This window comes from Priapulus caudatus, unplaced genomic scaffold (genome assembly GCF_000485595.1).
Source record: "Priapulus caudatus unplaced genomic scaffold, Priapulus_caudatus-5.0.1 Scaffold172, whole genome shotgun sequence".
Classification (NCBI taxonomy): Eukaryota; Metazoa; Priapulida; class Priapulimorpha; order Priapulimorphida; family Priapulidae; genus Priapulus; species Priapulus caudatus.
The window spans coordinates 147909-160179 of record NW_014577233.1 but is presented as its reverse complement, the minus strand read 5'-3'; the positions used below and the strand labels follow the sequence as shown (position 1 = coordinate 160179).

Below are 12271 nucleotides of genomic sequence, written 5' to 3'. Positions count from 1 at the left end.
ACTAACTCCCCTACCTGTTCGAAAGCAACAATACAATATTACTTCAATAACTCCCCTACCTGTTCGAAAGCAACAATACAATATTACTTCACTAACTCCCCTACCTGTTCGAAAGCGACAATACAATATTACTTCACTAACTCCCCTACCTGTTCGAAAGCAACAATACAATATTACTTCACTAACTCCCCTACCTGTTCGAAAGCGACAATACAATATTACTTCACTAACTCCCCTACCTGTTCGAAAGCGNATAAGAATTTAACTCCACCGACACCGTCTGGCACTTCCTCTTCTGCGCAGGGGAAAACGTTGGTAACGGTAACGATTGAAGCTCACGGATACATAATACGATGGTTAGTATGTGTATAACAATGTGTCGAGATAAGAATTTAACTCCACCGACACCGTCTGACACTTCTTCTTCTGCGCAGGGGAAAACGTTGGTAATGGTAGCGATTAGTGATGTCACGGTCATCAATTATACTCGATCATCTTGAACAGTGGCTCGAACGCAAGCGCTTGGTATCAAATCATAATCATTCTCATCGGAAAACGGAAAAAAAAAATCGAAATAAATGGAAAACTGATGAGAATCAGAGATATCATCGCTATTTTAGTTCGGGAATCACCCGGGGAAAACGTTGGTAACGGTAACGATTGAACCTCACGGATACATAATACGATGGCTAGTCTGTGACTCTGTGTATAACAATGTGTTAAGATAAGAATTTAACTCCACCGACACCGTCCGACACTTCCGCTTTTGTGCAAAGGAAAATGTAACGAACAATATAGATGACAAGAGCAATCAGAGATAGCAAACCTCTGTACACCCAATATATATAGTTTGATAACATTTTCAGAAATTTGAAAAAAAGAGCAAAAGATCCAGGATTTCTTTTTGATGAATTTTGAATGCGCCCGAAGTCTTTCCCACAAAAAAAATCTACAAAAAAAAACAAAATCTAATCGATTGGTTGTTGGCCTAATTGTTGGGACCAACCCGTCCAAAAAATTCCATCAAAATCCGTCCGTAACATTTTGAGATATCCTGTTGACAGACAAACCAACAAACTAACAGGGGCGAAAACACAACCTCCTTGGCGCAGGTAAAAAAAAGATAAAGGGATTGAACCTCACAGATACACAATACGATGGTTCGTCTGTGTAGAAAAATGTGTGGAGATAAGAATTGAACCTCACAGATACACAATACGATAGTTCTGCGTAGGGCAACCTGTCGAGATAAAGATTCGAACCGTTCATAGTAGTAAGACACATGTTGAAATAAGGACTTATAAGACCCTTTCTGGAGGCCAAAATAAGACTTTTTTGCACGACTATTAAAGTACACTAATAATTAAATATTTATATACAGAATTGCACAGCAGATTTAATTATTCTGTGTTATATATATACAACAATTCTTACTCTAAGTCGAGAACAGTTTATAAAACAATTTGTCCTTTGGCAAAAAATAAGAACTATTAAGTACTTTTCTAAGATTTCACCAAAAAAAGTACTAATAAGGGCCCTTATTTTATTTTTGGCAAAATAAGTACTTATAAGACTTTGGAAGACCCGCTACGAACCCTGCCAGTGGCTACAAACCCTTTACTTATAAGCTAACAATGCCAGCGTAAGATGCTGCTGAAAGAACTTTGCAACCAGGGTTCAAGTTCCAGCAAAAAGAAACCGCCAAGCATGAAGAAATTACTGTAATTATCACAACGCAGCTAACGAAATAGTCATCACACGAAACAGTTGAAACAGCGGTAGTCTCCAAGACACGGTACAGCCGTGTACGAGACAGCCACCTATAGATATCGTTTCTAGGGACGAAGCCGTGACGTCGTACAAGCTCACCTTCTCATCATAGATGTCGTTGATGATTTTGACGGCCTTCAGCACGCCTTCCTTCTCTCCGGCGACCGTTATCTCGTCTTTCATGACACTAGGGGGCGGCACGTTGATTTTGGCGCCCGTCTGCTCTGCGATGGCATGAAGGTTCTTATTGTGTGGTCCGCAGACGAAGGGATGGTAGATCTTGGAGACAGGAACGCGCTCAAAGGCAAGTTTCGCCTGAAACAGGTTAAACATTCACCTGATTACCTAACTGCTACCTTACCTTTAAAACTTCTACCTAAAGGTAAGACGTCATACTGCAATTGAACATTTGAACTGTCTTCATTTTAAAATGAGGAAAATTATATGAAAGCGACAATACAATATTACACTAACTCCTCTAAACTGTTCCGCAAAGCGACAATACAATATTATTCACTAACTCTTCTAGCGCTGCTCGGAAAGCGACATTACCAATATTACTTCACTAACTCCACCTACCTGTTCCGAATAGCGACAATACAATATTACTTCACTTAACTCCTCTAGCTGTTCGAAAGCGACAATTACAATATTACTTCACTAACTCCCCTACCTGTTCGAAAAGCGACAATACGAATATTACTTCACTAACTCCTACCTGTTCGAAGAGCGACAATAAAATATCTACTTCAGTACTCCCCTACACTCTTCTAAAAGCAACAATACTAATATTACTCATGTAACTCCCTACCTGTATCGAGAAGCGACAATATAATATTACCTCACTAACTCCCCTACCGTGTTCGAAAAGAAAAAAAAAAAACCCAATATAAATATTACTTTTACTAACTCCGCCTACCTGCTTCAAAAGCCGACAATCAACATATTACTTCACTAATTCCCCTACCTGTGTTGGAAAGCGACAATACATATTACTTCACTAACTCCCCTACATGTTCTAAAGAACAATACAATCATTACTTCACTAAATCCCCTACCTGTTCGTCAGATATGAGTTGAATCTCGCTGCGAGCCTTGTCGATCCCTCCTTTGTTCCGACTGGATTGCGCCACAGCATCCGACATCTTTCGTCCTGACGCGGAATCTGAATCTTCGTCGCCGTCTCAGCATCACAGCTGCGTCAGCCTTCCGCTCCGGCCATTGCCAGCAGAAGGGTCTGTCGTGCCTCCTTAGGATGGGGATGGTGATGCTTGCCTGTGCAGGAGGAGGAAGGGAAGAGACGGGATGACGATTAACCGCTACGTTGTGTCTATCCTGCCCGCTTGATTTCCTCATCGTAGCGAGCGTAACACGCCACCCGCCATACGAAACTATAAACACTGACCTGTGTCTGCAGCTGTCCCATGTCTCTATTTCCACGGCGCCGCACGCACGCTCGCACGCCGACCGCGCCGCCCGCCCGCACGCACGCTCGCACGCCCCGCCCGCACGCACGCCCGCACGCACGCTTCGCACGCACGCACTGCACAGCTCGCACGCCGCCGCCCGCCCGCCCGCACGCACGCTCGCAAGCCGCCCGCGCGCCCGCCACGCACGGCACGCACGCACGCAAGCCCGCCCGGCACGCACGCACGCACGCCGCAAGCCTGCCCGCCCACCCGCACGCGGGGGGGGGGGGGACTATAGCATGTACAGTGCGCTCTTTATGGATAGAGACGGTGATGCTTAGAAGATGAGATGGACTTTATCAGCATTTATATTACATCACTATTAGATTGGGCTGCCTTGTTTTAAATTGTTGCTACACCCTGCCTTGCCAACTAGCCAGTATCCCAGAGATGCCCAAACAACATTGAAGCAATCTGTAGTTTCTGGCCATCAAATTAGTAGTTTGAGGGTCACGTAGTGACCCGAGTTTGCTAGGAGGGGTCAGACATGCCCCCCCCCCAAAAAAAATTTTGATTCTGAGATGCAATTTCCTGCATTCTGAGAGTCAAAAATGACAATAATTGAAAAAAATAATATTATTTCGATCACAGTGAAATTCGTAGTTTGATACAAACTGGTCGTAGTGGTGCAAAAGGAATAGAATTCGTATAAAAATACGATAAATCGTAGTGGTTGGCATCCCTGGTATCCCCACACACGCACGCACGTCCGCACGCACGCACTGACCTGTGTTTGCAGTTGGCTGATGATGAGTCTGCGAGCTTTCATGACGGCGTCCACGCGGCCAGTCACGACAAACGTCATGCTCTTGTCCCTGTTCAAACTCATCTCGATGACTGCACCTGCAAGAGAGAAGTCAGAACGCACGCTTACACTCAGCGACCATTTAAAGGGACTACGTCACGAATTTTCTATGGTAAAATTTGTAAAAAAAATAGTCATTTTTTTACATTAAAGTAAGAACTAACGGGACTTAAACAAATCGTCAAATGCTTACCTGATTAAGATTGTTTCTTTCAACTAGTAAAAATCCAAAACCTGGACGATTTGAATTAATGTTCCACCATTAATTGCTTCCGCTCATAGCGGCTATGTATGCGGTCACAGTTAATATTCACATCGAACAATATAGTAAAATAGGAAGTATAATGCAGCAATTTAACCATAAAATGTGAACAGAATTACTTATATTTTGTGAAAAAGTGGAAATATTTTTTACTATTTACGGTGACGTAATCGCTTTAACAAAATTGTTGGTTTCTGTTCCCATCAGGTTGAGAGTAACTATCAAGTACAAGTGCCGATTTTCAAACAGTTTCACAAGAACGTCATTGGCAAAGGTGGCGCCACTATCAAGAAGGTAGGCGGCTGATGCAATCATGTTTGTGTGTAAGAAATGACATCTATGATTTACATTGTCAATCATTTACTAAAGCGGGGTGTGGGTAGAGTGAGGTGTGTGTTATTGAAATGTATTTTTCTGAGAACAAGTTGCCTATGGCAACGTATGAACTAATTGGATACGTCACTTGCAACAAGCGTCGTTAAATTTGAAATTAATTGCTTACTCAGGGCAGGGTTCGAAATCCTAACGGGCCCGCGGGCCCGATGCCCGTATTTTAAGGCACGGGCCTGACATTTCTAATACCAGCAGGCCCCACAGGCCCGTAAAAAATCCACCCCAGCACGCAACTAGCAGCATGCACTAGTGATCTCAGCGCCGGATTCAAAAAGAAATGCGTACGCAGAAAATTTAGAACACCTCACGCACAACTTTAGTTGGCATTCAAGACACGTGCGTGGGGTGTTCGTACGAACAGGTTAGCACAGGTTCCTGAATCCAGACTAAAGAGCCATAGCAGCACTGGCATACCAAAAATCGATAAGAAGTCAGAACGCACGCTTACTCAGGGTGCGAAATTAACGCGAGTCCGGAGTCAAATACTCCCCGATTTACTGTCGGACTCCCTGATTTGACATATGCAGGAGTCCGTGTGACTTCCTGAAAATTCTGCTATACTAACTAGTTTGTTCCAGAGCACGTCTCGCGGAAATACCGTATTTTTTTCAGCAAATGTCCAAAGAAAATTTGGCCGACTTGCAACCGCATATATCTTCAAAATAATCACATGTATGCGTTATTGTTAATATCTTTAATTTTGAACTTCAGACTGCGGACTCCCTGATTTTGCTGCGGAGTCCCTCTTTTTGAGGGCAGGGAGTCCGACTACCTTGTTCAAAAGTTAATTTCTACCCCTGCTTACTAGTGCAGCAGCCCATACACGAATACGCAAGTATGTACGCATTAAGTGCCCCGCTTCTTCTCTCTAAGCATACATTACCCCATGTGCAGCTTTCTGTAACTATGCCGGGGGATGCAATTGACTATTGATGGATTTCCCCGTGTCAAGCGTTGGATTTCGTAACAAAATGAAGATGCCTGCTGTGCGAATATCATAATGAAACACGGCGACAACGCATAAACGCTAAACGCCACGAGAAAGTATTCCCCGCCCCAGTGAAAGGAACAGCGGGAATGACCCAAATTATTACATTACCTGCAGATTTCAAAACACTCAAAGCAGTGCAATGTTTTCAGATTTCTGGGTATGCATAGCAGAATTTCCAGGGAGTCGCACAGACCCCTGCTGACGTCAAATCAGATAGCTGACTCCAAAATAAGATTCGTTTATTTCGACCCCTGCTGAGCATCTCACACAAAACTGTTTTCGCTCACAGGCGGCAAATTATCGAGGCACTGCAAGCAGGTGAGGGCAACCACAGTGGCTTTAGCTGTTGTTGAGGTAGGGAAAACTACCCGAGTACGGAGGCAACCAGCAGCGGCTCTAGCTGTTGTTGCAGTAGGAAACCCTAGGCCCTGAAGTAAGGAGGGCAACCACCGTGCTCTAGCGTGTTGAGGTCGGGAAACCTAGCCCTGAGTAAGGAGGGCCAACCACATCGCTCTGCTTGTTGCTGTATGGAAACCCTCAGCCCTGAAGTAAAGGCAGGCAACCAACATCGGCTCTAGCTGTTGTTGCTGTAGGACACCTAGCCTGCAGTACAGGAGGGCAACCACAGCGGCTCCTTAGCTGATGTTGAGGTAGGGAAACCCTAACCCTGAAGTAAGGAGGGCAACCACAGCGGCTCTAGCTGTTGTTGAGGTAGGGAAACCCTAGCCCTGAAGTAAGGAGGGCAACCACAGCGGCTCTAGCTGTTGTTGCGGTAGGGAAACCCTGCCCGAATAAGCGGGCAAAACCACATCGTCTCTAGCTGCTGTTGCTGGTAGGAACCCTAGCCCTGAAGCCTAAGGAGGACAACCACACATCGCTCACGCTGTTTCGTTAGCCTGTAGGGAACCCCTCAGCCCTACGAGAGTAAAGGAGGCAACCACAGCGGCTCTAAGAACTCCATCATTTGGCAGACGGAAACCCTAACCCTAAGTAAGGAGGCGCAACCACAGCGCTCTAGCTGTTGTTTGTGCGGTAGGCAACCCTAACCTGAAATTACCGAGTGCCACCACCGCGGCTCTCGCTGTTGTCGCAGTCGGGAAACCCTAACCCGCCATACGGAGGGCAACCCACAGCGGCTTCTAGCTGTGTTGAGGTAGGACACCCTAGCCTTTAAGTCAGGAGGAAAAATAAATCACAGCGCTCTAGCTGTTGTTGCGGGTATGGAAACCTAACCCTGAAGTAAGAGGCAACCCCAGGCTGTTAAGCTGTTGTTGAGGTTCCGGAACCCCACCTAACTCCTGAAGAAGGCGGGCAAGACGCAACAGTGCTCTAGCTGTTCTTGCGGCAGGAACCTACGACCTGAAGTAAGGAGGCAGACCATAAGCGACTCTAGCTGTTGTTGCGGTAGGGAAACCCTTAACCCTGAATACGAGGGCACCCCCCAGTGTCTAGCTGTTGTTGCAGTAGGGAAACCCTAGCCCTGAAGTAAGGAGGGCAACCACAGCGGCTCTAGCTGTTGTTGCGGTAGGGAAACCCTAGCCCTGAAGTAAGGAGGGCAACCACAGCGGCTCTAGCTGTTGTTGCAGTAGGGGAAACCCCTAGCCCTGAAGTAAGGAGGGGCAACCACAGCGGGCTCTAGCTGTTGTTGAGGTAGGGAAACCCTAGCCCTGAAGAAGGAGGGCAACGCACCGGGCTCTAGCTGTTGTTGAGGTAGGGAAACCCTAGCCCTGGAGTAAAGAGGGGCAATCCTGGTAGCACTTGCCATGGTTGCCGTGGATGAGTAATCGGAATGCTGCGCTTACGTACCGGTGCGTTGCATAATGTCGGTGCATTTCTTTGCCTGCTCGCTCTGCATGCCAAACTTCTGCTCGCCCATCTCCATCTCTTTGTATCGCCGCTCCTCTAGTGGCACGCTGAACACCTGTAGGTGTGACATACAGGGAATCGTTACCTATGATCATATGCTAGTGCCACACGCTTAACACCTGGTGGTGTTTTGGCAGTGGCAGTAATGTCTGTGGCAGTATTGAATGGAGTTGTATCTATTAAAATGCCTAAGCACTACTGGTAGCTACAACCCCACTGCAATGCAATTTCCTCCTGCGGTGCCAGCGATGAATGTTTTGACGGTGGACGTACTTGGGGTGTTGGGGCTGCTGGTTGGTCGCACTATTCGTCGCAACTGTGTTGGCCACGCAGTTACGCGATGATAGCAACCATCGTCACGTCAACATGCTGTATACGCCATATTTTTCGCGTACAGATATTTTCGCGAATTCAGACTTGACGGACAATTTCGCGAGTGGTTCATTTCGTGGTCGGTGAATTATGACTTATTCGGTATTATTCGGTATGAAGTATTCGCGGTCGGGGACGCGTTCGCGAAAGTCGCGAAAACTAAACCACCGCGAAATATACAGCGTATACAGTAGAAGGCTTAGCTGACATACCTGAGTGACTTGGGTCGTCCTGACAGCCATCTTCTGGTTCCATTGGCCAATGTTCGTCTGGAAGTTTGCGCTCTTGGGTTGCGCCACCAGAGGTGGGAATGCCTCCATGTAGGTCGGCTCTGGTTTCTTGGTAGGCGCGGCCCTAACATAGTACAGAAATACGCCTCACCATCAATATCAGGGTGCGAAATTAACGGGAGTCCGGAGTCAAATACTCCCTCCCTGATTTACTGTCGGACTCCCTGATTTGACATATATGCAGGAGTCTGTGTGACTCTGTGAAAATTCTGCCATACTAACTAGCCTCGTGGAACTACCGTATTTTTTCAGCTAATGTCCAAAGAAAATTTGGCAGACGTGCAACCGCATGAGTCTTAAAAATAAGCAATGTATGCGTTATTGTTAATATCTTTAATTTTGAACCCCAGACTGCGACTCTTTTTGAGGGTAGGGAGTCCGTCCGTTGGACTCCGTGTTCAAAAGTTAATTTCTACCCCTGAATATGCTATTGCTACATTCGCATTATATCAAATACTTCAGCCTGATATGTACATTTACGGGTTGCCTCGCTAGACTGTAGATCAACTACCGCATCAACAGGAACTGTAGAGTAATTAAAATGGTAATTAATTCTTGCAAACTCCTCTACTTAAGCCATTCACTAGATCTATGTAAACAGTAACCATAGCACACCACTCCACTAGCAGCCACAGCGAAGACTTGTGGATTTAAGTAGACACACAAGCACTATGTTCATAACATTACCCAGTGCTCAATTTTAAGGTTTTTTTGGGGGTTGTCCGGAGGACAACCAAGAGAGTAGCATATGGTTGTCCCTCAAGAGTTTTGGTTGTCCGGATATTATTTAAACATGTGCTGCATGCGCTCTGCTCACGTGATGCTCAGTGCTGTAAAGCAAAAGGCCTAATCATGTACATTTTGTACGTATTGCAGTGACAGCAGACATGGCCATTCGCATTGTTTCACTCATTATATGAAGAGAATAAAATATTGTGTAATGTGGTAAATGATGCTGGGATAAATGACGTATAATAATAGTAATTAAAAGTTGCATGAAATTTATCTCATAACATTTACATTAACACTGTGTCAAGTCACAGATGAGCAAAAATTGAAAATTAACAAATTTAAAAAAAAATTTCAAAATTAATTTAGAGGTTGGACACCGGACAACCACGGAAGCAATTTGTAGTTGCCCGAGAGAAAATCCAGTCGTCACGGACGACCGGACGACTGTTAAAATTGAGCCCTGATTACCTGATAATTACCCACCCCTCCCACCACCTAACAAATTGTTTGTCCTGCTACAAAGCAGGCATAGCGGTCATGTCATAATCATCATCAGGCCTGGTTGACAATTATATCCACGAAAATAATAGATAAACAGCATTGGTTGTGTTCCCATTTAATTTTCGTGGTCAAACAACCAGCACTGCACTTGCATTTTGGCATTCACTTTGACAAATTACAACGCGCACCGTGAATGCATCCACAATTTCAGTAGCCAATCTCCGTCCACAATTTAAATTTCACAAGTTCTGCAATCGATTTCCTATATTTTTTTTAGCCATCATCAAGAACCTGCTAGTAAAAATCTATTTTAACGAGACCTAGGGCTCGGAAACAAGATCCTTAGAACAAAATTAAATTATAAATGATACCAGAAATATAAGTCACGTACATTATATGCGATATATACTTCTGATAGCACTGAATATTTCCGATTAAATCTACTGCATACAAACGCACTCGCGCACAAAATCACGTGAAAATCTTTGCGGATATTGTACCTGGCTGGCTCGCTAGATTCGACATCATCTGCAGGCGTATTGGGGTCCATTCTCATTGTCGGGAATACGAGCCGAGTCCTACAGTACTGGCTGCAACACACAATGTAAGAGGACGCATATTAACATGCATGTCTGGCACGCACAATACAAGCGAAACACACGAGTGCAGTTGATTCAATATCCTCGTTAACAAAGTAACGACTTAATTAAGTTAATAATAAAACGGTGGGTAGGTTGAGAACCTGTTGCGCGGCACTAGAATGTCGATTGTCATCGGACATCGCTGCTAGACAAAGACCGAACAGCGCATGTGACCCATACATATCGGTGAAGTTGAACCCAACACGTTCTGCTGATATTCAACACGAACCTGTAGGTGAACTACCGACCCCACCCTCTCTCTCATTCTCTTCCTATATATCTAACCTATTCTTACTTTCAACATTTCGCAATTATCTTTCTTTTAAAGACCGTACGAACGCGCCAAGACGAGTCACCCCCACAGCTTCTCTCTAAGCCATCGACAATTCTCGATCGAAGATCATTCTTCATCGTGGAAAATTTCACCCAGTGAGTACACCGACAAGATCTTCTTCTTCGCATTCTATAGCAATTTGCGACGGACTTGCACAAGTGAACGGCACTCATTCAGCTGGGTGGTTTCCAGACAGAAAAGCAATCGCCCCGGCAGACCGGCCGGCCTGCCTCAGCAAAACCAGCACAACAATTCTTGGAACAATCGCAGGCATGTAAATTTGTGAGGCGGCGGCGACGCGGAAATAACAATAGGATTATGCAAGAGTGCGCGACGGTTGGCCCAGAAACCCCATACTGTCAACCTGAGCGCTGCAGACAAATCAACCCACACACTGACAGACTCTAATAACGGAATTTATCAATATGTGTCTGGCAGCCGCCCAAATTGTCTCTGCAACAGCACGCCGGCACACGTTAAAGATATCGTGGCATAAAAGCAGAGGTTTGTACGCAGTGAAAGCCATGTACCCCACTCTACTATAAATCTCTATAGTAGAGTACCCACTCTACTATGTAGTCTAGCTTTCTGCACTCACAGCATCAATGTAAAACGCACGTGAAATCACAAAATAGCCTAACAGCTACACGCGGGGACTCATTACTAAACCTGAAAGTATCACGTACGAATCGAGACAGGTCGAAATCTATCGGATCCTTCTACAACACAATCTAACTCGCCCCCCCTCTCTCTCTCTCCTGGGTCTCTTCCTCCGCCTTCCCTCGCTCTCTCACGCAGGTCCATATCTCACTCTCTCCTTTCTTTCCTCTAGAGTAAGCTACGAATGGGTGCACACTGGCACATACCCAGAACACCACTTCATAATAAAAACACGGAAACAAACACCTTTACATGTACACTACACTACACTGAACTAATAGCTAGCCCTGTCCTGTACATAATGTAAACACTGTCAATGCAAACATTCCTATACGTACAGAGCAGTTAGAAAACAGTCCTCAATTACGTACACACATTAGACAACCAAACAGTGCTATAGGTACAAAACCGATAAACAATTCCGAACAAGGCACATACGCAAACACAAAGCCCATCATAGTTTATTACACAAAAGAAACTCCTGTCACCACGCTCTGCTAGGTCCATACTCGTAAACAAACACTGAGCTCTACAATAAGTACATTTCGCATGGAAACACTGCCATTTGCTAGGCACATTACATATGAAAACAGTCTTATACTAAGAGCATACACAAACAACACAGTCCATTACTGAGAATGTTACATAACCTAACAATTCTACACTAGCTGCAACGCACAAACAAATAACCCTAGCATATACAACATATATTTATTACACAGACAAACACAGGAACCCACTACTATGTACATTACACAATCAAACACACTGCCTTATATTAAAGGTACACTAGACAAACAGTCAGACTTAAAGGTATAGCACACAAGCAAACATCCACAAATCGCAATCACCATCACACATATAGGTGAATTACACAGACAAGTACCTGGCACAGCCGGCCTATCAGACAAACAAACAGAAGCACAGTAAGGCCAAAACAAAATATATGTGTGGTTACCGTTACATGCCGAAAAAAATAGGGTAGGTAGGCAGGGAAAACATTTTATTTTCTTGAAATATTTTATTTACGAACCATGTCTGAAAGGATGTGCGTTGTGCCTTTTGAAGCAGGAACTGTCCAATTCATTTTTTTATATCTATATATTTTTTTTACTAAAGAAAATTGACAATAAAATTTTTAGGGTTGCTGGGAATAAATAGGGTCGGTCGGGAAACCGTAACCAC

At 44.8% G+C, this 12271-nt stretch overlaps 1 protein-coding gene across 1 annotated transcript in view; it reads right to left on the bottom strand.

Moving 5' to 3' along the window:
- The window catches only part of LOC106806663 (vigilin-like), a gene marked incomplete at its 3' end in the record, with an annotated part of 53142 nt that overhangs the window by 25234 nt on the left and 15637 nt on the right, over positions 1–12271 (bottom strand). Inside the window, 8 exon segments of the mRNA XM_014808676.1 lie at positions 403–426; positions 1870–2085; positions 2829–2872; positions 2875–2953; positions 3967–4082; positions 7497–7611; positions 8141–8282; positions 9952–10041. Of these exon segments, the coding sequence (XP_014664162.1) occupies positions 403–426; positions 1870–2085; positions 2829–2872; positions 2875–2953; positions 3967–4082; positions 7497–7611; positions 8141–8282; positions 9952–10007 (792 nt within the window).